The sequence below is a fragment of the Typopeltis vanoorti genome, chromosome 14 (genome assembly GCF_054136105.1).
Source record: "Typopeltis vanoorti isolate ZY-2024b chromosome 14, IOZ_Tvanoo_1.0, whole genome shotgun sequence".
In the NCBI taxonomy this organism is placed as follows: domain Eukaryota; kingdom Metazoa; phylum Arthropoda; class Arachnida; order Uropygi; family Thelyphonidae; genus Typopeltis; species Typopeltis vanoorti.
Genome location: NC_143562.1, coordinates 93,003,377 through 93,030,393, shown reverse-complemented (window position 1 = coordinate 93,030,393; position 27,017 = coordinate 93,003,377). Strand labels below are relative to the sequence as shown.

At 34.4% G+C, this 27,017-nt stretch overlaps 1 protein-coding gene across 1 annotated transcript in view; it reads left to right on the top strand.

Moving 5' to 3' along the window:
* Positions 1-22,602: 22,602 nt before the first annotated feature.
* LOC150099764 (uncharacterized) overlaps positions 22,603-27,017 on the top strand; it is a 72,204-nt gene continuing 67,789 nt past the window's right edge. Inside the window, exon 1 of the mRNA XM_090403437.1 lies at positions 22,603-24,054. Within this exon, the coding sequence (XP_090259563.1) occupies positions 23,760-24,054 (295 nt within the window). The 5' untranslated portion in view covers positions 22,603-23,759. The remainder of the gene's footprint in view (positions 24,055-27,017) is intronic.

Here is a 27,017-nt window from a genome sequence, read left to right as displayed (position 1 = left end):
CAGCTGTTTTCTGTACTCAAAAAATTATTTCCTTAAAAAGTAGATTGGTGATGTGATCTAAAGTATTTCAACCGCAAGCCTTTACGAAATTTCAAGCTAGTACACGACTCCTACCGAAACTTGTTGTTGTTGAAATAATTTGAGATGAATTTAAAGCTATGCCACTCTAATAACGACTAGTCAGGTTAATTCGCGAAAATATTTTATTAAGGTTTTTGCATTTGGAAAAATCGAATTCACATTATATCAATAATTATGAGATATTAATAACTTAATTATTTTTGGTTATTTATAGTGTCGAACTCATGGTGGTTCTCCAGAACAGTTTTTTTTTTTTTTTCATTTTTCTGGGTTGGTTGTCAAATTTAAAAAAAAAATATTTCATTTAAAATGGTTTGCTAATTTTTGCCAGTTTATATGGCCACATTTATATTGGTTTGCTAATTTTTAATAATGTAAATATTCCGCTTATTAAAGTTTAAAAATTCATAATCGATTTCGTAATCGATTTCCTAAATCAAACAAACAAAAAAAAACCTTAAAGTAAAATTTAATATAACATAATTCTTCCGAAGTTGATGCCTATAAACACATAAATATAAACGCCTGGTAGAGGTTAACCGAAAATGGCTTTCGTAGGACAATTAATAGCAGCGTAAATTCATTTAAGTGAAACTTGGAGGTAAAAATATAATTCTCAAATTGAAGTGATCGATATAATAGTATGACATTAAGATTGTATTCCAATTAAAACACAAATTCAAAAGAAAACTCAGAAAATTTTAGGCTTCACCGTCAAGACTCATTGCAATAACCGAGGCATGTGATTGAAAAAAATAAAATAAATAAAATAAATAAATAAATTCATGATTATTAGAATTTAGTGTGATACAAATATAGTTTCTGATTATTCATAATTAAATAAATATTTTGATGTAATTCTCACCTACGAAAGGTTATTTATAAACCTATAAAAAAACTATAAGTACATTTTTTTATAGGTTATTTATAAACCTATAAAAAAACTATAAGTACATTTTTTCTACTTTTGTATTAATTTTCATATATTTTTAAATTGAGTTTTACGTGAATTATAATCATATAACGAAATTAATAAGTAATAGAGTTATATGAAATATACTTTATTTTATTTTTGGATATGAAAACATTATCACCACTGGTTATATATATATATTTCCAAACATTTTCCTAGCTTTGCGCAATAATGTAGAGATGTACGCTTTGATTAAGAATTAATACATACATTTGATAATGACTACCAACTCTTTAGATGCTGCAATTAAAATAATAATAATAATAGAAGCGAATAACAAAATTCAGGTATTATATGGAAGATTTCATGAAACCAGGGGAAATAATTTGGACAGAAAAGTGGGGGAGAGAACAATGCCACTGCCTGAGAAACTCGGTGAACTGCCTGAACTCTCATATTGTGTTACCTATATTCGTTTTACTTGCAAAGCTCAATCTCTTCCGAGCAGTGCTTTTCTTCGCATCTTCTCACACGCACCGGTTGCTTATCTGGAGTGGAGCGTCTTCGCCTACTTTCATCCCTTCTTGTTTCCCCCACGATTTCAGAGGGCCATTTTAAAGATTGCGGGCGGAGATCTTTCTCGACGCAGCAATTACAGCCTCATCTCGAACTGATTGGCCTTAAGCGACTCTAGTTTCCAGGCTACAGCCGGTGAAGGATGATAACTTTTGACCTTATCATCAACTCATGGCAGGTAGTTCTCCAAAGTTTGCAGTATTGCGTCTAAGGGCTACGGCAGAGGGCAACACTAGTTTCACAGGTAATTGCAAAGGCAGTGGCTGAAAGATGGTGAGGAAACGTCCGTTTCCTAGTAGACAAAGTGTCAACGTTCGGCCTGGACCTCCTTCAAGGACACACTTGACTACCGCATTTTCGTGTGATGAAAGGAGTGTCGGTGACCCCCATGGAATTATCGTCGACCTGGCAAAATTTCTCTTTTTAAGAGACCCTTTCTGTGACTAAATACGCTGAAAATAAAAATTCTAATTCCAAAAAGATTGTGCATGTGTGTGTGCGCGTGTGTGTGTGTGTGTGTGTGTGTGTGTGTGTGTGTGTGTGTGTGTGTGTGTGTGTGTGTGTGTGTGTGTGTGTGTGTGTGTGTAAATTATTTTAAATGACTGATACCTAGATTATATAAAATAAAATATTATATAATTTATAATATTTTCTACCGAGTAAAAATGGATGTTCAGAATAAAAGGAAAAATATATATATATATATATAATCTCTCTATGTATCTCTATAGATAAACAGATAGAGTCAAAACCGGATTAAGTAAACATCGACCAGGTAAGAAAATTTATGCACTTATCTGGTTTATGCGCTTATCCAGTTTTACTTAAATGCATTAATTCTAATTTTATAACTACCTAACTCTAGTTGCAAGAACCATTCATTATCATTAAGCGTAACTTAAGACATAAAAAATAAGTAAACAATAAATAATTTTTCTTAAACTTTCAAGATATCCTATCCAGATGACAACTTTGATACACCATGATTAATAACCTACACTCGCAACGTAAAATCATTAGAAGTGATCCTCCTGGGTGCTTTACATGAGCTAGTCTGCTTATTACGAAATTACCATAAGATCAATGTATAATAGATATCCTTATCATTCGTATTCAAGATAGATACCTCAGACTTCATATTCCAGAAATAATATTGATGTACGTTATTTATTTTTATTTCCTCATATATTAAATAACTTTTAATGAAGTTCATAATAAAGATTATAAGATTTAGCATTAACAAAAAACAATACAGGTTGATAATATGACAAAACTTATTAAAGTTTTGTAATATCATAATGATGCTCATGTTATAGTGAGTGAAATAATATTTTGAAGGAAAAAAAACGATTTAACACATTAAAAACCCCTATATATTTCGCTCATTGCAATATGAACATCATTCAATGAAAGAGCAAATGAATTAGTTACAGCATTCAAAATATGCCACATGAATGAGTCTCAAAGCATGAGTATACTTCCACGTGTGCAAATTTCAGGTAACCAGGTATAATTGTATAATTCAAACTTAATAAAATAATAAATTAATAAATATAAAGCAAAATGTGCGCAAGTTCACGAGGAGAGAGGACTTAAGAAATAAGAAAAACTTCACTGAATGTTATCTTTGACAGTGATATCTTCATGCTGGTTCAGGATACAAGAATATACAGAGGATTTGATATTGGAAGTGATCATCACTTCTAATATGAAATCAGGATTTTGATGATGATGATAAATAAATAAATAAAAAGTTGTGAATAATTTATGGCGATTACGTCCCAAAACTTGGAGATAATCATGCAGTCTGTTCGAAGTTACACCGTACTGTTTATTTTCCATTTGAACTGTCCTGCATGTATACCTCGAATACAATACCAGCGATTCCTTTCTTTGAAAATCAAATATGTGTTCGTCTCACTTGCCTATTCATTCCTAAATTTCACCAATTCCAGATTTCACGAGGGTGGTCTGTAAAGTTCTCTGACTCGACCATCGACGGCAACACTATCGGCACGATTTTTTTTTCTAAGTTGGTACATCTGTCATAAGTATCCATTGTGAAATTGCAAGTCATTCTATCAAGTAGTTTGTTTTATACAGCTGTCTGAAGCAAAAGTGTTGTCTGTAATACAGATCTGTAATATCTATATTCAATACGATATTCAATTTTATCTGTTTCAAGGGATACAGACTCTGTATCCCTTGAAATAGATAAAATTGAATATCGTGCGGTTATAAAATAAAATTCTTTGAAAAAGAAGATTTAACGCCAAAAGAAATTCATTCGAAGTTCATAAAAGTTTATGGGCACTCTTCTCCTTCGTTTTCGATAATTAAGAAATGGGCTGCAGAGTTTAAACGTGGCCGTACCAGCCTTGAAGATGATCCATGTAAAGGACGTCCAAAAAGTGTAACAACACCAGGAATCATTGATCAAGTGCACGATATGGTATTGGATGACCTGCGAGTCAAAGTGCGTGAAATTGCTGAGACTAATAGGCATTTCAAAAGAACATGTAGGATATATTTTGCATGAAAAATTGCAAATGAAAAAGCTTTGCGCAAGATGGATGCCGCATTTGCTCACAGCAGATCAAAAACGCACTCGCATGAAATCTCTGAACAGTGCTTGGAGCGTTTTAACAAGAATAAGTTGGTATATAGTACGGCCACACTTTGTAGAGCTCAGCTTGGCTTTCTGCCAAGAATAGTCGATTCATGCTGAAGGGGAGAAAGAAATGAAGGATGTACGAACTGGTCGCCAAAATGCGAAATCACGTGCTTTCTTGTCTGTCGCTGTACTAGTTTAAAAAAACTACAATGTTCGTAAAAGAAAAGCTAAATTTTCAGACCTGTAATAATAAACACTCATCCCAGAAGGCGGATTGATTACCCTATTATCGGAATGGATTCTCCTTTATGTGACATGCGCAGAAGTGTCGAAGGGTCTCGAATCTGTGGGCGTACTATACATCTGTCGAAGTTATTGTCTCACTTGATCCGCTGAAAGAAAAATGTACTTCTGCCCAGAGTAATACAAGATCTTTAATAAGTATGGTGGAATTCCATATCATAAGCAAATTTTTTTTATGGGAAAAATCGACACACATACACACACACACACACGTACACATGAAGGCACAACTGAGATGCAATACTTAATTATTATATTTTAGCAGTGATATTTGAGGAATACGTATTAGATATCGTCAAAAATGTTTCACCGTTTTCGATCGCTATACAAGTACAAATACTTCGCGTTATATTTAATCAACTTTTTTAAATGATTTTTCAGTATGCAAATTTGACTATTCGCAGAGGGAGGGATACCAGAAACTAAACTATATGAAGTAAATAAGCAAGAAACATACTAAGAAATGCACAGCTCACAAAGTTAAAAGAGTAACTGGCATTATGAATAAAACAATTTTTAGGAAGAATGAAATATTTTAAAAGGTATGATATCTGCATCTGGTGTATCATGCAATTGTGAAAGCAGGTTTCACTGAGGAAGTACAACGAAATATCATGCTCTCTCTCTCTCTTGCTCTCTCTCTCTTGCTCTCTCTCTCTCTCTCTCTCTCATTCCCTTCCATATTCCCTCCAAAATAGTGTCAAATTAGATGAACAAATTGGAATATTGGCTTCACACTTAGTAAGCATGAAGCCTTCATTCCGATTAAGCATTCTTGTGTCTTCTTAGCAGCATCACTTCTATGAAAATGCAGTCATGTTTTGTAATTTCCGAATTTCAATCCACTTTATGTGACTATATTTATATGCAGAATGCGAAGAGAGACTTGTTTCCTTTCCTATACTTTGCTACATTCACTGCAGTGTTTTTTCCTGACAGGAAAAGCACATCCTGTCAGGCCTACATATGGAATACTGCACTGAGCAAGTTATGTTATACACGCTAGTTGCATATCTTATATGCTTGTACCAAGATATGGAAGCTTAGAGGTTCGAATGATTCCTCTAAATGAGTTTATAAGTTTGAAAAGCACTTTAAATAGCTTTAAAGCGTTTTTCTAAAGCTTTAAATAGCTTTAGCTTTTGGAAATCATTATGATGCCATTCCTTTAAGACATTTGTAATGTCTAAATTTCTCGGTGTTGTCTTGGAAGATGGTGTTATATTTTCCCTGTGTCTCAATGCAACCATTCCTCGAGGACGAATTCGAAACTCCACAGCTAACTGAACAGATTCATTGTTTTCATGGACCAGTTTTTTGATCCACATCACATTTTCATATATTTTACTCGTCAGTGGATGGTGATGAACGTCTCCAATATTCATCATCTTATCAACAGGCGTCACTCTACTCCCAAGTAGAGTGACGTCTCTTGATGTGATGCATCCTGTTCGTTTCCTCTCCTAAAGCAAATTTAACACCCCGAGAACAATTATTTATTATTATATTTTTATTTTGATGAAGCGAAAATATCAAATGACAAAATACACAATCAGACCACGTTGCAGAAGCTCGGATTTGCTATCTCCCCCCCACTGCAAATGTGGGAGGGGGAGTTAAATATTTTCCAAATGGAGGTCCCTTCGTGCAAAATAATTATACTGTGACTGTATTCAATAAAAAATGTTTAATCATGAACCAATCTTATTTCAAAATGAATTGATCGCTTATTAATATTCTTAACTTTATCTTAGAACGGAATTTAGAGCGTGTAAAATTTAAGATTTAAAACAATAATACTTTAAAGCAGTGGTCTCCAAACTTTTCGCCGTGAGGGCCACATTGGGTACTTTAGTACTGTTCAGCGGGCCGTAGTAATAAAAAACTCTAGAACTAGATGTATGAGTTTTATTGAATTATTACATGGTACCACTACAAGTGGTGCCATGTAATAATTTGGATATTTCGGTTAATAACTTACCCGAAATATCCAAAAAAGAAGAAAAAAAAATTTTTTTAATTCAAAAATTTTATTTATTTTTATTTATTTCAAAAAAAATTGCAAAAATTACCAAAAAAAATCTTATCACGCACGACAATTTCTACGCGCGAACTGATACTTTTTTTTTTTTTTTTTTGAAATAGCCGAATTCATTTTTTTCCGTTCGGGAAACAATTTGTTTAAATTTTTGCTAGTCATTAGTTTTTCAACCGAATATACACCGACAATTTACATGTAACTTTGTTTTAATTTCGTATAACTTCGAGTTTTTTTTGTCAATGAATGCAGTTCGGGAAATTTTGTTTTTATTTCGTTTTTTGCTCGTTAGTTCATTTTAACCGTGTTTTTACTGACTTTTTTAAGTGTTCATATTTCGTGCGACATAAATTTTTTTTATTGATAAAAAAGTTTATTCGGATATTAACTTTTTTATTTCGTTTTGAATTCTTTAAAATTTTTTTTCTTCGTTAGTCCATTTTAACCGACCTTTAACAGTCAGAAAGACCGTAACTTGGATTACGGTTACATTTTTGCTATTCGGGAATATATTTTGAACACAATTTTAATTAATGCATTTGAAATCTATCAACATCTCGTTTTTTTTTTTGTTTTTGTTTTTTTTTGCGGATTCTTATTGAAAAATTAGTCCAATTGGCGGGCCGGATAAAATCATATCGCAGGCCGTAGTTTGGAGACCCCTGCTTTAAAGTAACATAATATCTCTTTAAGTACAAAATAGAAGGAATCCTGTACACTTCGTGTCATTCTTTTTATAGATTTATAATCACACCTTGTATTTCGAGTCTATAAATGCTAGTTTAAAGTGTGGGGATTCTAATTTACAAATATAATAACTATGTTTGTAAATGAAATGAAATTATTTATATCTAATTCATATAAAAACAAGTCGATATTATATTACATTTAAAAATTTAATTAACATCCTTCAAAAAATCGTATATACTGTATGTGGTGTCTTTTTAATTTAACGTAGTCGGCAGTGTCTATGCCTGCAGTAAATTCGGATGTTATACCACTCAGTTTGATGAACAAACAGCGAGATACCTTGGGTAGTTGGGTTTAACTACCATATATTCGTATGATATAGCTTCTCCACTATGATATACTATTCACTATACTAGGCATGACATAATTGGACTTGGGTCTCTGTTATGCGAATCCTGCCCACGAAAGTTGTAACCCCATCGTACCTTAATACTACGTACAAGCTAAAAATTTAACATAAATTCGGAAATTCTGCTCTAGAGACCAAACATAAACTTTTTCAAACCACTTTATATCTACAATAAGAAAGGTGATGGTTATGCATCGAATAACGAAATTAACACAAGTATTCGCAATCACAAGCATCATATCCTCAGCAGGAGTCGAATCCGAAACTTATTGTTCGAGAGCGGAAGCGCTATCACCTCGGTCAACACATTCAGATCGATACGGAATAATGTTTACGGAATAATTTATTAGGAATCTTACATTTCTGCTGCTTCTGTAATTTAGTAGCTGCTAGGACGTGGACAAAACAAAACTACGACAATGAAATTGAGTACATTATGGGAACAGTGGCACAAACATCCCGATCCATTCTATTCTTCTGATATTATGCTATCTGACGTTTACTTGTCGACTTCGAATTTTTTATTTATTTTCAGCTAAGCTGAAATCATCAAACAATTTTGAGGAACACTCACACAAGTATTATTTTGAAGTAGTATCTTTAAAGCAGATCGAGCCTGAGTCCTGAACATTATGAGCAGCATACTCTACATTTACCGTAAATGAGAGAACGCAATAAACGGACTGGTAAAGAAAGAAAGTTCGGGTACTAAAACACGAAGCAACAGAAACACTAGCTAATGAAATAGCCTTTTATTTCAGTAATAAATTCGAGACATCAACTTCGAAACAATGTATTGCAAAGGTAGTATTACACTGTTGCTAATGTACTTTTCCTTTTATAGTTCTCTTCTAAGAGGAGAATTTCTATTAAGAAACCCTCATTAATTCCTTGTTGAATGATGATTTCACAAATAAATATTTTTCTTTATAATAGTATCTATCTCTTTTAACATTATAATTAAATAGTTGGCAATTCTGAATTTTACCCCTTTTTGTTATTGTTATGCCTAATTGCTAAATGTTATTAATGAGAGCTACACGCTTCGGTTACGCAAAAGAGAACTGTTATTGCCAAACATCACCTCTCTAACCTTTTAATGGTTGCCGCTGTTTCTTCTTTTCTCTATGTCGTAGCTATAAGTACAAAGCTTACTTTGGGCACGGAAAGGGTCTCTCCTAATGGCTGATGACGTCATGTCTCTTGGCAACCATCTTTCAGAGCTAAGTCACTTTTATTATTAGAAAAGGAATCTGATAAGGACGGAGGTGGTGTCGTAGAAAACGGGTGCCCGTCATGCTGTGAGAAAGGCAGTGGTTCACCGTTCTTTCATTGGGAGAGCAGCAATGGCGAAGCGGAGACATCGCTTATTCATCGGATGGCTCTTTTATTATGCGTTGCTGATCTAGTGCACATTTTACTTATTGAAATTAATTAATTTCAGTTTACTTTCTTCATATGTTTAAATATGTATCGAATTTATGCATAAATTCCAATATTTATTAAGCCTACTTTCTCTCCCTAAACAAAGTATATAACGTTATGAGCACATAAATGAAATACACTTATATACTGTAATGGTTAACTAGCAAATAACATTTATCTGATGAGAGAGAGAGAGAGAGAGACGTGTCCATGCTTTTGTCGTTATCCAATTTTCGAGAGTTTGATACGGTCAACGAAAATCAGAGCAACACATTCCACCATGATGATTTGGTTCAACAAAAATAAAAACACTGTCACCACGAATCAGATTGATGAAAATACTGTATTTGTTGTGTTCCATCACAGTTTGTTTTTAATGAGTGGTACAGAAGTATGTTTTAAAGCGCCTGTAAAAGATAAATAGTCTACACTCAGCTTCGCCAAAATGTAAAACAAAACTTGATTTACTGATTTTCAGCGTGTTTTTATTTATTTAATTTTAAATTTATCACCATTCATACGTTTGACGATTTTAATATTGTTCACGCTCTCTTTATGATACTTTTTGTTTACAATTGTAATAATAACTCATTTAGAAATAACTGTATTCTTATATAACTGTATTCTTATACTTGCTACCTCCTCGGCAAACTCTAATATTTTTATTTTTAGAGCACAGTTATTTCTAGCGCATTTAAGAGATGTCAAGGCATATTAGCCCATTCATAGCAGTTCGCTGCCCTCTCAACAACTGCACTATAAAAGCTATATTAATAAAGAAAAGGTGTATTTAGAAATTTCATAACAAAATTTAAAAATTTGTTTCTTAAATATTTTAAATAATTATATTTGGTATTTAACTTACTTTAAGATTCTATATATAATATATTATTTTAATGTATCAACTGCAAAGGTGTAACTTTCTTTTATCTTTATAACATTTCTGATCTGTGGTTGCCATAAGATTAATAAATATTATGTTAATGGTTCTAACATGGAATGTAAAAAGTGTTGCACATAAAAAAGATGAACTCGATGAACAACTAAACTAAGAAAACATAAAGACGGCTGTAATAACAGAAACAAACAACGACAAAATAAATAAATAAATAAAAAATAAAGAAACAAATAACTATATACAAATCTACAATTGAGTAAAAAAATAAGAGTAAAGGCAGATATTATGATTATAACACATAAAACTCGGAAGAAAAATGCTGTAAAATCCCGTGGATGTAAAACCACATGATTTTAATCATAAAGAAATACACAAATGTACAAGGTCAAAGGCAAAAATCAATTTATTAATTATATTTTTAAGCTATTTGAGTTAATCCTGGATATAAGAGCATGTCAGGTTTTTGAGTTAAATTCAAATCATTTACATGGTGATGGGAAAAAAATTTTCTAAAACCAAAATGGCTAAAAAAAAAAAAAAGCCTATCAACAAAGATATCAAACTTAATATTTTAAAAAATGTTCTTGAATACGGATTTATAAGACATTACTTGAAACGACATATTTTTATTTAGCAAGCTTCACAAATGGCATACACAAGTCCAGTTCTGTCTTTAATTATCTTGCAAGGGAACAGAAATTGCTGGGCTGAACCAATCAGACTGAAGCCTTTTTGTAAGGGTTCAGGCTTAGAAAATAGGTGGATATCATGATGTAATCTAAGAATGCTGGAGAGAAGAAAAAAATCTCGTCCGCTAAAAGTTGTACATAATATATTATGTGGCAATGACCAAGTCAAATATTGTAAAGCAGAGCCATCATGCTAACATTATTCAAATGTAAAAATTCTTCAGAGAAGCAGTTTTTTGTAAATATATGTTGATTTTCATGTCATACGAACTCCAATTAGCAGGAAATATCGAAATCCTGACGGTATTATTGATTCTCATACAAGTTGTGTAATTTGACGTCCGAAAAATTGTTTTTAATGTTGAAATATTGTATAACATATATCTACGCAAGGTATTATTGTTTATATGATTTTTGTTGCTAATAACCTTCCAAATTTTGGGCATGGATAGTTCATCGCTGAGAGGTTCTTCTACATCATCCCACAATGGACCACCCATATCCCAAATTATACATTATCGGCAAATGAATCTTTTTTTTTTTTTTTTTTTCCCAGAATCCTAATAGTTTACAAACTGGCACTCTCGCAACTGCACGTGAGGGGATAAACATTGTAAAAAATTATTATCTTCAATTGTTGGTATTGTTAGGTGTTTATATAAATATGTATAAAAATGTTAAATAACTAAAATTATATATAAACGATCATTAACTATTATTTTTAAAAATTACAAAAAGAGAAAAGCAAGAGTCTTACAAATTAAAAACACACATCAACTAAAACTTTAAATTGCGCGAAATCAAATTAAAGGATTTAAGGTTTGATGAGTCGTTAAAAGATACTGTTCGCAAATAAGAAAATGCTTCCTAATTTTAAAGATAAAAATCAACCAAAATTCAGACACCATTTCTATGAATTAAATTATGATAATAGATTTCGTAGCACAGAAGGCGTGTTTAAAGCTACTTTTTAATCGTGCGCTCGACATAGTTAATATGCAAATACAGGTCCGTTTCGATGTAGCAAACAAACCTACAATGATCTTTCGATTTTTACAACCAAAGATCATTTGTTTACATATTCTGAAGTTATCATGGTAAGTAAAATTAGAAAAAAGCTGCGGCATTGAGCTACACAATCAATTTTCATTAAAGTTAGTGAAATCAATTTAGTGTTAGCATTATTTTTCATTTTTCAGGTCCCGAAGGAGTCATAAGACTCCTTCGGGACCTGAAGTTTCACAGTACACTTTATATTGATCAGGTGAGTGTCCTGGGCAGAAAGTCCGAAGTATCTATAAAAGCCTTTATAGATGCTTTTCTAGCTACGAAGATAAGGTCTGGTGGGCTGAAGACACGCTGTTGTCATTGTTACTGATCAACATACAGAGCAATCCTTTGAATAGTCAAGTTAGTTTTTCCAGGAAAAGAAGGAAATGGGACATAACTTGTTTAAGTTAAGAGATATATATATCCTATATAGTTTCTTAGCCGAATAAGAAACTCAAAGAGTTTCATGCCGAATACAGTAGAAACTATATAAAGTTCGGCGATTCCAAGCGTAAGCAAATACCTGGATACTGCAGCAACTGTAGGGACATAACTGTTTATTAGTTAGGTGTATAACTTACTGTAAGTGTTACAAAACTGTGACTTAATTTGGTTTTCAGTTTGCAGCTTTCTGCAATGTAGTAAATAACCGCAATTACTATAATACTTAGAAATTTAGTCAAAATTGAAAATACCAAACTTAATCAAAATTTGCTAAGAGGATCAGTTCTATTAAAACTCTGGTAATATATGGACATGTAGTGGTTAGAAATGTAGATAACACTTTCCTTTAGAAGATTTATTTAAGAAAACATGTTTATTTTTTAAAATTAAATTCCTGACACAGATTTTTAGTTTTACTTTAAGTCAAATACAAGACACTTTAAAAAGCAACCTTTCTACAGCATGAACATTGCTTGCTCGCTAATGCTTTGGAACTTTTTTTCAATATAGTTTGTGTGTGTGTGTGTGTGTGTGTGTGTGTGTGTGTGTGTGTGTGTGTGTGTGTGTGTGTGTGTGTGTGTGTGTGTGTGTGTGTGTGTGTGTGTGTGTGTGTGTGTGTGTGTGTGTGTGTGTGTGTGTGTGTGTGTGTGTGTGTGTGTGTGTGTGTCCAACCAAGAAATCAGAAATCAAAGATTGAACTTTTTCAACTCACTTCAGATCTTCAATAGTCTCACACAGAACGATGAAATTCATTTTCCACTTCAAGACAATCACGAACATCCCTGCCCACAGCAGGATTTCAACCAGTAGTCTGCGTTGGAGAGCGGCTACCGGGCTGCTCGTTTCATAAATCATGGGGGATAAATAATTTTTTATAACTACTTTTCTGATCGTTCATTACATTACATTATATTGGAAAGTAAGTTTATAGTGAATTCTTGTTTATGCAGAGAGAATAGAGCAGATAAACATAAAACATGTGTAAATGAAGACAGATATCGTGTGATCATCGATAGAAGTTAATAGGATGTGAACATATTGATCAGCAGAAAATCCATTTAATTTACGACACCCGTTCGTATTTGTTTATCAATTAATGAGTAACAAACTGCAGAGTTTGTGATTTCATTGCCAAACCGGAGTAAACATTTCCACATATCTGAAGACATCTATTATCTGTAACTTGTGATTTCTTATTAATGTTTGACAGTCGCAATACTATGGTATCAAAGACGTGGCAAGTAGCTTGAACCCCCCCCCCCCACACACACACATTAACAGTTTTTATTACTAAAGTTGATTGACTCGTTTAATTTAAAAGCATAACTGAAACATTTAAAAAATTACAAAAGCACGCTGACTAGAATATGACCATATAATACAAAAAATATTTATCACTTTAATATAACTTGTTTGCATGCATTTTTTTTTTATTATTATAAGAAATCCGGATTTTTACTTGTAATGCTTGTAAGTATGACAAGTAAAATGTGTGAAAGCACGTGGCTGTAACTTTTTGAAGCTTTTACCAAAATTTGTTTAGAAGTAAAATGGAAGAAGATTATTCAGGTTTATTCAGTTTATTCACAGGAAGGATAAAAAAAAAAAAAAAAGTCAGCCTACAAAACCTTGCATTGTATTTCCTTCCCTCTTCCACACTTCTACGACTAAAGAAGATAAACTGTGCCTGTCAAACAGTTTATCAGGATATTGTAAGGAAACGCTTAAGAGCTATAGCTACGGCAACTGTTTTTCTGAACCAAAAAATTGGAAAATCTGTGTCCAATTTTTCAAGGACGATTTTAGCATACCTGACGTCAGACAGTCAAGATCGATTCTGAAAAGTTTGTAGAAAAAAAAAGTAAAGTAATTCAAGGGAAAAGAGGTGAAAATAGCAGAAGAATTACGGGAAATTGAATAACGAGACTTATTTGTGCATATGGTTCACACAGAAAAAAAGCTTTATCTAGTAGGGAAGAAGTGGAGGGGTTTTTTAAGTCATGGAGAGAGAGCAGTTGATATAAAGAAAAATGTAAAATTGATTCTACTTAAATAGCAGAAAAGGAAATGACTCATAGACATAAAGATATGTTTTGAGATAATCTGGAGAAAAGCACGAAATTAATAATAATATAAGAACAAAAAAGAAGATAATACTCTCCCATTGATTCAGGATACAGTAATATAAAACGGGCGTGCAGGGGGAAGTAATCACCATTTATCTGAGCAGAATAAAATACTTATTCTGCTCAGATAATGCTCAGATTCTGCTTTTTAATGTGAAACGAGTATCACATTAAAAAGAAAATAATTTACAAAAATGTTATTAACTAGAAACAAAACAGACCAACTTTTAGAAGTGGACTGTGGACTCAAATATCAAAATAATAGTGGTGGCAAAATTGAAAAAAAAAAAAGAAAAGAAAACATTGCTTTGACCAGGACAATATGTAGTGAAGTCGTCTGTCTGAACGGCATGCTTTTCTGGAACTAAAACACTGAGAAGTTCAAAAAGTTAGAGAGGCGGCAGTCCTGAAAAAGAAGAAAATCGTATCAAAAGTTCGTGGCAAGTAAGTGAGTTAGAGAATACAAAGAAAAATGTAAGAAGGCTAAGTTATTTGTAAAAGAAGCTAAACAAAAGTCATGAGAAAGCATAAGCATGCCAAACAGCAACTGCACACTCAACATGAAGTTATTAATGAAGACGTAAAACATTCCAGCTATTTAAGCGCAATGTTTAGTGAAAGAGGCAATTATATACGGAAACAGACAACAGAATAAACAAGTAGTTATAGGATTGAACAGCTGAATAGATTTATATAGCGTAAGAGACAAATTAGTCAAAACACTAAACTAGCAATATACAGTATTCAAACATTTTAAAGATCTAAAATATCAGTTGAAATAAAACAGTTAGCTGAAGGCGACTAAAAATATGAGAATTCTGAAGAAAATTAAGGGAATGAACAGGTGACATCAATGGTAAAATCATATCAAAAAAGAAAATAAAAGAACTAGACAATGGTAGCATTCAAGAATGTGTGAGTGACGCAAACAAAATGGAAGAAGAAGAAAGTTTAACAAAAACAGATGCTTTGTGCAGGATGGCAGAAAAAATGACCACAGAAAAACCAAGGTGCAGCAAAATTTTTTTCTAAATCTCGAATAGAGATATACCTGAACATTTTGTAAAAAAAGAATATAATGTAAACAATATCGATTGGTAAAGGTAATTTCTATCTAAAAGAAGAAGAAGAAGAAGCAGAAGAGGCTCTTAAGGTGGTTGATTCATCTTTGAAGCCCGAAATGTAAGTTATGACAACATATCAAGAAATGATGATAATGAACCACACACACACACACTGAATGTAATTTCTTCAAGTTTGAACCGAATTAATTTTAGATTTTTTTTTTTAATTAATAATATAATCTTGGGCAAGATAAAGCAATAGAATCTGTTTACGGCAGTAGCAAGAAAAATATGGGAATGTGCAGCACAAAACAGTTCGTTTGGTCATCGGTTGCAGATGGAGTAAGCATTAACACATGTAGCACAGCGTTTGTGGGTTATGTGACTATAAACAACACAGCAGGTTTTGAGTGTGAGACGAAAGTCGTGTGGCCGCCTCGCGTCCCATACTCATACATCTGTAATTTTTACGAAAATATACGAAATGGAAAATAGATTGTTCCATGGTAGTACAGGAAATTTGAATGAAATGAAGGCTGAGCCAATTAAGGTTACGAAGCAGTACGTGTGTTCACGGGGTAGGCGGTCGGTTTTGTGGAATGAAAAACTAGTTTTCCGAAGATGAAACACTGCTGACTAACGCAGTAAAGAGATGAATAAACGTTTGATTAAAATGCTTATGATCAGCTTGAAGATGAATGGAATGGACGTTATTGTTCTTAACAGGAATTAGAAGAAAGCGTAGAATTATAAATGCACTATTATAAATATATATTATATGTATATATATATATATATATATATATATATATATATATATATATATATATATATATATATATATATATATATATATATATATATATATATTTATTTATTTATTTATTTATTTATATTTATATTAGGGTTACTAAGTAATTTTATAAACTTAGTTATTTTCCATAATGTAAAGCACATCTCACTAAGAGATGTATACTGCAATAGATTATGGGTGGGGTCATTACCCAGGCCGGTTTCAACCTTTTTTGAATGTAAAAGTGAAACGGGCTCTAAAAATAAGACGATCCCGAAAGATCGCCCAACTCTGCGTTGTTCCACTCAATGACAGGCTCACCCCGTCACCGAGAAGAACTTCTCAGTATTGGCTCTACCCAGTGGCAGGCTCACTCCACCACCAAGCACCAAGCAGAGTCATAATCTCAACAGTGCCCCCCCCCACTCAGAGACAGGCAAAAACCTATCCCCAAGCAGAGCCTCACGGAGCCCCCACGGGTTTCAACCTTTTTGAATAAGTAAAGCCGTCTCTAAAAATTCGGACGATCCCTAGGCCACTCAATTGTGGGCGAAAGACCGTCCATCTCAGGCGTTGGTTCCACTCAGTGATGGCATTCCACCCACCACCACCACCGAGCAGAACCGCTCATATTCCGAAGAAAAGCATTCACCGACAAAGCCCCCTCACCGGGTCGTGCCGGAAAACACTGTCCCCAGAGACTCAAATTGCTCCCTTAAGGCAAAAACCTTAAGAGAGCGAACTCATATTAGCAATCTCACCCGTTTCAACCTTTTTATGTATAAGTGAAGCGGGCTCTAAAAATAAGACGATCCCTAAAGATCGCCCAACTCAGCGTTGTTCCACTTAGTGACAGGCTCACCCTATCACGAAGAACTTCTCAGCACTGGCTCTACCCAGTGGCAGGCTCATCCCACCACCAAGCAGAACCATAATCTCAGCGGTGGACCCACACAGAGACAGGCAGAAACCTACCTCAAAGCAGAGCCTGCCTCTCAAAGCCAGATCCGCTCCGGTTTCAACCTTTTTTGAGGTCTCCTCAGTGAGTAGCTAGTCCCTAAATACCAAGGTTCCTTATCCTTATAAGGACTGGCTTAAAGGGGCGAAGCAAGAATGTTTTTCATCTTCCCCGTTATCTGTAGAGGACAGTGTAGGCATAAGGTGTTATTCAGCTATTAAAGCTCTGATCATGGCAGGAGGGTAACAGCAATAGCCAAGCCTCAGTTAAAACTTCATTGGCTACAGCATTGCCATCGATTACCCTACAGGCGTAATCACCGACTATGTAAGTAAAGGTGAAATCTCAAAAAATCGGACGATCTCTAGGCCACTCCATAGTGGGCGAAAGACCGTCCATATCTCAGCGTTGGTCCCACTCAGTGACGGGCTCCCCCAACACCGAGCGGAACCGCTCAAATTCCGAGGAAAATAATTCACCGACAAAGCACCTCAGCGGGCCGTGCCGGGGAACACCTTCCCCGAAGACTCAATTGCTCCCTTAGGGCAAAACCTAAGAGAGCGAACTCATTAACCCAGAATAACAGCAACAGCCGAACCTCAGTTAAACTTCATTGGTTCAGCATTGCCATCCGTTACCCTATATGGGCATCTCATATAAAATCAATCACCGACTATGTAAGTAAAGGTGAAATCTCAAAAATACGGACGATCTCTAGGCCACTCCATAGTGGGCGAAAGACCGTCCTAATCTCAGCGTTGGTTCTACTCAGTGACGGGCTCCCCGACCACTGAGCAGAACCGCTCAAATTCCGAGGAAAATAATTCACCGGCAAGTACCCCTCAGCGGGCCGTGCCGGAGAACACTTTCCCCGGAGACTCAAAGTGCTCCCTTAGGGCAAAACCTAAGAGGGCGAACTCATTTACCTAGGATAACAGCAACAGCCGAACCTCAGTTAAACTTCATTGGTTCAGCATTGCCATCCGTTACCCTATATGGGCATCTCATATAAAATCAATCACCGTATGTGTAAGTAAAGGTGATATCTCAAAAATATCGGACGATCTCTAGGCCACTCATTCGTGGGCGAAAGACCGTCCAAATCTCAGCGTTGGTTCTACTCAGTGAAACTCGAGTACCGAGCAGAACCGCTCATTCCGAAGAAAATAATTCACCGGCAAGTACCCCTCAGCGGGCCGTGCCGGAGAACACTTTCCCCGGTAACTCAAAGTGCTCCCTTAGGGCAAAACCTAAGAGAGCGAACTCATTTACCCGGGATGACAGCAACAGCCGAACCTCAGTTAAACTTCATTGGTTCAGCATTGCTATCCGTTACCCTATATGGGCATCTCATATAAAATCAATCACCGCATCTCACAGTCGATTAACTCCTGTGTCTTCCCATCAAACCAGATATACCAAAGTTTTAGTAATACAGAGGCTTATCAACTTTACTTATACAAGTTGCAACAAGGTGTTTTTGTTTTTAATAAAAATCTCTGGAGGAAATATAGATGTAAATTAGTTTTTTTTACCTTCGGTGATGTATATTAGGGTTACTAAGTAATTTTATAAACTTAGTTATTTTACTCCTAATCCCAAGTAAGCAAACAGTTAAGTTGGCGCCTGAACGTAGTTCAAGTCTAAAGGTGGTGCAACTCATAGTAAAGGTGGATAAATTTAGGGTCTAGCTACACACTGAAGAGACCTCAAAAAAGGTTGAAACCGGTCTGGGTAGTGACCCCACCCATAATGCATTGCAGTATACAACTCTTAGTGAGATGTGCTTTATATTATGGAAAATACTAAGAATAGTGATCAGAGCTTTACCCACCTCTACTATGAGTTGCACCACCTTTAGACTTGAACTACGTTCAGGCGCAAATTTAACTGTTTGCTTACTTGGGATTAGAAGTAAAATAACTAAGTTTATAAAATTACTTAGTAACCCTAATATACATTACCCAAGGTAAAAAAACTAATTTACATCTCTCTCTCTCTCTCTCTCTCTCTCTCTATATATATATATATATATATATATATATATATATATATCATCATCATCAAATTCCTGCCATGTACCCTCAAGGGGTATACAGGATATGATAGTACTACATGAAAAATTTACATCATTACTAACTTGCTATCTACAATTTTCCTCCAAATCAGTTTGTTACTTGTCAAGACTCCAACACTATCAGATTTTATATTTCTGTCTTATAAGATACTTTTTACAGTATCAATCCACTTATATCTTGGTCTTCCTCTGGGTCGTTTTCCTGCCAACCTGGCAGAGAACACTTGTTTTGCTAATCTTTCCTCTCCCATTCTGTTTAAGTGACCATATCACCTGAGATTAGCTCTGCTAACGCATTCCTAGATGCTGACAATATCAAGTTCTTTCCTAATATCCTCGTTTTTAATATAATATTGCCAAGCCAATGATGCCATCTGTTCACGCCTCTAATCTTTCTCAGGACTCTCATATCTGCGGTCTCTAGTTTTTGGTCAAGTGTTTTACTTCTGACCCAGCTCTCAGATTCATAAGTTTAAACTGGTTTGAACACTGTCTTGTACACAGCTAATTTAGTGTTACGACTAATTTCTCTCTTATTCCATATGAATTTATTCAGTTGACTTCCTACTATATCAGCTTTATTGATTCTGTTGTCTATTTCCGTATTTAATTTACCATCTTCACTAAAAATCGTGCCTAAGTAGGTGAAATGCTTTACTTGTTCCACAGGTTCTCCATTCACAACACAGTTGACATTTTCAACGATTCTGCCTGTTTTCATTGTTTATATATATAATTGTTGTGCAGTACAGATACTGCACAAAAATAAATAAATAAATAAATAAATAAATACAAACGTAACATATATTACGTTTATATTTATTTACGGTTTTTTTTCCATTTATATATATATATATATATATATATATATGTGTAATAAATTTTTTAACTTGGGGATATTGTATATTTGGATAACCAATTTATTTAATAAACTTGGTTATTTTAACTCCTAATCCCAAGTATGCAAACAATTAAGTTTGCGCCTGAAACAAAGTTCAAGTCTAAAGATGGTACAACACCAGGGCAACTCATTGTAAAGGTGGGTAAAGCTCTGATCACTATTCTTAGTATTTTCCCATAATGTAAAGCACATCTCACTAGAAGATGTATACTGCAATGCATTATGGGTGGGGTTACTTCCCAGACCGGTTTCAATCTTTTTTTTGAGGTCTCCTCAGTGAGTAGCTAGACCCTAAATACCAAGGTTATAGTAATATGGAGCCTTATTAACTTTACCTATAGAAGTTGCAACAAGGTGTTTTTATTTTTAATAAAAATCTCTGGAGGAGATATAGACGTAATAAATTTTTTAACTTGGGGATATATTATCCTAATATACAATATTAGGATAATATATATACATATATTATCCTAATTATACTAGACCCTAATATATACAATATTAGGGTCTAGCTACTCACTGAGGAGACCTCAAAAAAGGTTGAAACCGGTCTGGGAAGTGACCTCACCCATAATGCATTGCAGTATACATCTTCTAGTGAGATGTGCTTTACATAATGGGAAAATACTAAGAATAGTGATCAGAGCTTTACCCACCTTTACAATGAGTTTCCCTGGTGTTGTACCATCTTTAGACTTGAACTTTGTTTCAGGCGCAAGCTTAATTGTTTACATACTTGGGATTAGGAGTTAAAATAACCAAGTTTATTAAATAACTTATCCTAATATATATATATATATATATATATATAAGTTTACTGATAAATTTTTCAGTAAACTTATATATATATAAGTTTACTGATAAATTTTTCAGTAAACTTATATATATATAAGTTTACTGAAAACATCTATTACGTCCAAATGCAAAATTTTTCACACATACACCTGCAAAACAAGCATTGATGTGTGATTAACAGAAATGGCAATCCGATTCTACAATAACGAAAAAGGGAACTTCGAATCGAGCAATGAAAGGTAAACGTGTGAAATAGAATCCCATTCATATGTGTACCCCACCATCACTGCTTATTTTGAAGAGAAAAAGTTTTGAAACAAAATGAAAAGTGAAAAGGCGTATAACACCTTTTCGACGTATAGCACACATAATAAGACAAACTATAGCATATAGTTACTGTTCACAGTTTTAGAATCCAGCAAGCAAGCGATATCCTGGAAAACTGTAATACCAATAATAAAAATAAAAATCCTCAAACTAAAGAAACATAAAATAATCCAATTAAATAATTGAGTTTGAATGAAATTTAAATTATCCCTGAAATTCTCATTCCTTTTCTCTAAGAAGTTTTCCATTTTCATGAATCGATTGTAATATAACGACCATATTTCTGGTGGCTATATTACAGTAAGGTATTATAAAAACTACTCTCGCTATAGTACAGGAGGCAGTGAGAAACTATTCCACTATCAACGACTAACATTATACAATTAGAAAAGCGTAACGCCATAAAAAGTCAGTTGAATATCAATAAAAGTTACTTCAATATTGGCCATCGACTCTGTTGTTAAAGGCCACTGGATGCAAATATTCCATTGTTATCAAAATGACCCATTATTGGAACACCGCTAGAATTATCAACCATTTCATTCCCTAGCCTTCATTTAATATGTCCAACGATATTTAAAGTGCTTGATGTGCCAAAGAATGTGTTTTAATATTCTAAAAGGAAGCTCATTTCATCTATAAATATTCAAAAGGTATGCAAAGGTAAGATAAGGTATCAACCCAATGAAAGCTATAGAAATGAATTATTATGGGAAGTGCTTGAATTAAAACAGAATTAGATACTAGTAAAAGTTTAGCTATAATCCTCATAAGTCATTGGTATGGGGGACGACGAAGATGTAATTAAAATATTTGCTTTCCCCCCATACTTAAAAATAGAACTTCCAACGAATATCAGCAGAAATATCCGTATAAAATCTTGATAACGAATAGCTGTGTGCGATGTCCATAAAAAACTGATATGTATCCAACAAGCAGAACGGTTTCAATACGTATAGGTCTTGTTAGAATAGTATACTGACATTCTCAAAGGATGCTATTCATGCAAGACAGCACCTCAAGTACGTAACTGCGTGCTGTATATTTCCACAGAATAACTTTTTGGTCTTGTTAACTGAACAACATTTATTAGCGGATTTTTTTTATTTTTTTTATTTTTATTATTATTATTTTTTTTTTTATGCTATCTCGACAGTGTTGTATTTAGGATAGGCAAGGTTCTCGACAACTCCATCTTTAAGAAAGGTGAATGCCTCTGTGCCGAAAAATCGGTATATCAAATTATTCGCAATGAATTCTTGATTCTTGTTAAACTATAACACATCGGTAGATAATAGCTCAAAATATTAATTTGAAGAAAGTGAACCGTTCTACTTTTTTAAAAGTTAAAAAAAATCGGATTACACAGATCCCTCGCCTTAGAAAAAGCATGCTCACGACACCGTGTCTAAGTAATTCCTTTCGCTGGTTTTTATTAATTCCTCAAATCGTTAACTATTTTGTTTGTACAGCTTCGGTTATCCTCTGGATATTTACCATCTGCCTATTAACATGTAATGAATAACCGAACAATGCAGTAGCATAATATCAGAATGAATATTACAGAATTGAGAAGAAATTCAAATTTAATCACTTCACACTGGTAGAATTCTTATTAAGTTATGTTCTTTAAAGTGCTGTTTTACTGCCACAACAAATGGATTCTTCATTTATTCTGTTCTAGTGCATATTATTCCTTGAGTTTATCTGTTTAAGTTTTCAGAAATAGCAATAATACAAAATGAATCTTATCAGACATTCAGTTTTTTCTATAAACAAATGAACGTTCAAACTGAAACCACATCGGCTAATTTAGCTGCAAAACAAACAGGTGTTGGATTAATCTAATGAGTAGATTGTTGGAAACTTGTTCCAAGAAACAACCTTCCCCTAAACGACGCCAGCGTTCTTCACACATGACGTTAAAGTGACGTTTGTACTTCGGTGGTCTTCGGTTACGTTCGTATACCATATTTGGACATCGACGCCGTTTCGTCGTGAGTAGTGAGAGAGAATTATTCACAGTACAGCACGAGGTCACAGCAGTACTATCTGCTCCGGAATGATACTTTAACGGATGAAAGAGAGAGAACGGCTGGGCTCTTCGTGATATTTAACGTGCGGGCGAGGACTGACAACGACAAGCGATGTATCTGGTGTTTATACCTGACTTCAGAAGATGATAACAGTGTCGGCTGGCAGCCTCAATGAACGAAAACTTTCATCTTGTGACGTCATTTTGACGTTCTAGTTGTCATGACAAACTGTACGTTCCTGTTCTCTGATTGGTAAAATAGACGTTCTGACTTGCCAAATATGGAAGAACTCACTAGATGTCCTTCATTCACTAACAACGAACTATAAAGACGAGTTGTTCACTGAAATGACGTGTTTAAGGTACTGGTACAACTTGCAATGCTGTATTCTTACATCTTCAGAATATTACAAGACATTAATCGCCAGGGACGGGAAATTGGAAAAGAGGTGACATAGTTTTAGGGACCTTGGTCTTCACCACTTCGTCCCCCCTGACTTTGGTCACGACCCAGATCACTGTACTGGATGATTATACAGAGAAAGCCAAGAGCATGATTATGGACGGTTTAGGAACGTTATCCCAAGTCTCAACGGACACCCAACATTTTAGCATCAGTTTCGACACATATAGGCCTTCGGTGCATGTGTCGACTGTAGGTGCCGATACAGTTGAAACATGTGATTCCGATCCTGGAATGGCTACTGTGGATCGCCCCACCCACACAGGTGATGTCGAAAGAAGGAAAAGAGTGGATGACACTCTGAATACTCCAGTTTCTGCTAGCGCTGACGTCACTACTTTTTTCTGTACCGATTCTGCGATATCTGACCCAGTTCCGATTACAGGTAAGTGGGATGACGTTAAATGCCGTTAGTTACAAAGGTTTACTTTTGAATTAAACAGTTGTAGAGAATACTAGTAATTACTGCGTTGTTTCTTGTCGTTTTTAATTCTTTGGAGATGTTAAATGCCAGCTATTTTACTGCGGTCTACCAAATTCTTATATCTAAATCAATATTCTTGAATATTCGGTTGTGAGTTCTTTGAATATTATTATATCAATATGATTAATGTATTTCGGTCGGGATTGAAGATTAATTAACTAGTGCCTCGGTCTGTTGTTTTGCTATGCACAGTGTGTGTGTGTGTGTGTGTGTGTGTGTGTGTGTGTGTGTGTGTGTGTGTGTGTGTGTGTGTGTGTGTGAGAAACCATAACTTTTTTTTTTCTGCAAAGAATCGCCACCTTCGCAATAGACAAAAATAATAAATCTTTCGAATATACTTAAGCGCTACTAGAAGTTTAGTTTGACTGCATTACGTCACTCGAAGGAAATTTCTTATCTGAAGTGAGCCATGTGTCTTCAACCACGATGCTTGGTCATGACGCGTTTCATATAAAGGAGTGCAATAGCGAGAAGTTCACACTGTCCAATATGGAGCAAAATTGTATCTAGCACATTTCATTAAAATTCTTTCAGACGCAGTGGCATTGTTATCTGCTCATAGAAAACAAATACGGAAATGCTAATAAGCAATTACGTATTGTGAACAGTGAAAAAAAAGTATACGAAAACAGAGATACTACTTAACTATACTGTTTATACTATTAATAAATTGGCAACAATCTGTGTTTTTATTTTGTCGGTCCTTTGAAATCCTAGAAGATAGCAGCCATATTTCATATATTTCTGAATAAACCTGCCTTTGTTAGGATTTCTGGTTAGCTTATTTGACATCTGTCGCATTAATCTACATAATCTGTCACCATCCGTGCGAATAATTTCCGGCTATGCAGTGTTCTTCAATATGTTTTAAGCAAGAGGCCACTTAAACGAGTTGCATTCACTAATAAATTATCGATGCTTACCAGTATTAAAACAAAATTACAAATTATGCTTTATAAATATTTATAATTTAATATAATTTAATATTTTATGCTTAGAGTAGCTCATTTTTCCTAAAAGGCATAATAAAAATGAAGTAAAAATATAAACAATTTGTCAGGAAGATGAAATGAACATCAAAGGAGCGACCATTAGTTTGCGAGTCTCTTGTTCAGAACAGTAGTGCATAATTTTTATGACTTATTTAAATAAATTGCTACCTTTCAAATACATGCATTCCTACTCAGTGGCGCACCCAAAGGGGGGGGGATTCCCCCTCAAAGAAAAAGGGAAAAAACATGAGAAAAATTTCCAAAAATCTTTCCCTAATTAAAATTCACTTTTTATTTATGTTGTGTCGTGTCTTCTATTTCTATACTACTTATGAATTAGCGATCATTGCAGATGCTCGGTCATAGGTCGTATGCGATGAGTTCAAATCGTCTTCTCGATCCCCCCCCCCCCAAGATTAAATCCTGAGTGCGCTATTGTTCCTTCTGCTATTTCGCAGTTTCGTTCTAAGTAGATTTAAAATTTCCCATTTATTTTTTAATATGGCAAAGAAACGTGAAGAGATGCTTTCAACCCATTCACGATACTTACTTTTTAAAAAAAAAAATACTTTTTAAAAACTTTTTTTTTAAATCTACTTAATGATCATAATATACCTGAATATAGAAGACACAATTTGAATAAAATTACTTTATATGAGATTTAATAATATGCTGAAAGGTTCCTTACAAATTACTTCTCTGAAGTCTCACTAGGATATAAGTCAGCATCCGGTTTTACATGATATTTGTATAAAACTGTTAGCTGTAATGCTATGGAATTATAACCCATATCATCATCAGTGGTTTTCTAATTTGCCCTTAAGTGCTCACAACCTTCCGAATACCCTTGAATAAACCTTATGCTTATAAGTATACTTTATATGTAAATTGATAGTATTTTCCTGGCTGGTTTTGCCTGACTGCGGGATGAAAAATTCTAGTTTCTGGGAGAAAAAACCCTGCCATCTCTGTATGAGACTGGCTAACTCACGTTCAAATAAATAAAGGCCTGATAAGCTTGTTTGACAGTTTCGAAACCTAGCCTTCCAACCGCAAGCATCGTCGAGATCGACTGAGCAACGGAAGTTCAGGAACTACAACCGTGTTGTGTTGTAAAATCATTACTTCCTTCATTATAGTACAGAAGTGGAGAGAGAGAGAGAGAGAGAGAGAGAGGATTGGATTGGGTTGTTTGATATTCCTTAGACCTTCTTCGTGGGTTAAGAATCCAATATAATCACTTTAAAGTGGAAGCGGAAAATTGTATGATCCACATTCCTTTATTCGATTTCGACCAGTTATTCACTGACTGACTTATCTACCTCTCACCTTAACTTCATATCCAACAAGCTCAGCAAAATGGACTAAAACGAATCGTAGACACCTCTATGGGTCCCATCGTCCAACTAATTTTGATTAGTTATTCTATGCCTGGTTTGCATGCCTCATCTAAAAAAATAATATCTAAAAAAAATCTGTCATTCATAAAAAAAAGAGCCATGTACCGAAAAAGTAGAAGGAATAGTTGCAATTTAAAATAGGTTACTTGGACAAGGCGATTTCATTTTCATCTTAAAGCATTCACATCTTTCATCGTTCTGTTAGATTCATTTTTAACGACGAAAACAATAATGTCAGTCAAGCAGTCGCTTCCAAAATGTAGACAACATCTTACATATTCCTTGCCTTTCTCTCTCTCTCTCTCTCTCTCTCTTGGTACTATAGCTCTATAGTACCAAGAGAGGTACTATAGAGCTTAGTACCGGAGATGACAGCGGTGAACGTGAAGAAAGGTTCCAAGAAATGTGTACAATGAAAAATATTATCAAGTGAAATGAAATCAAAAAATGTGTTAGCTTGGCTCACTAGCCG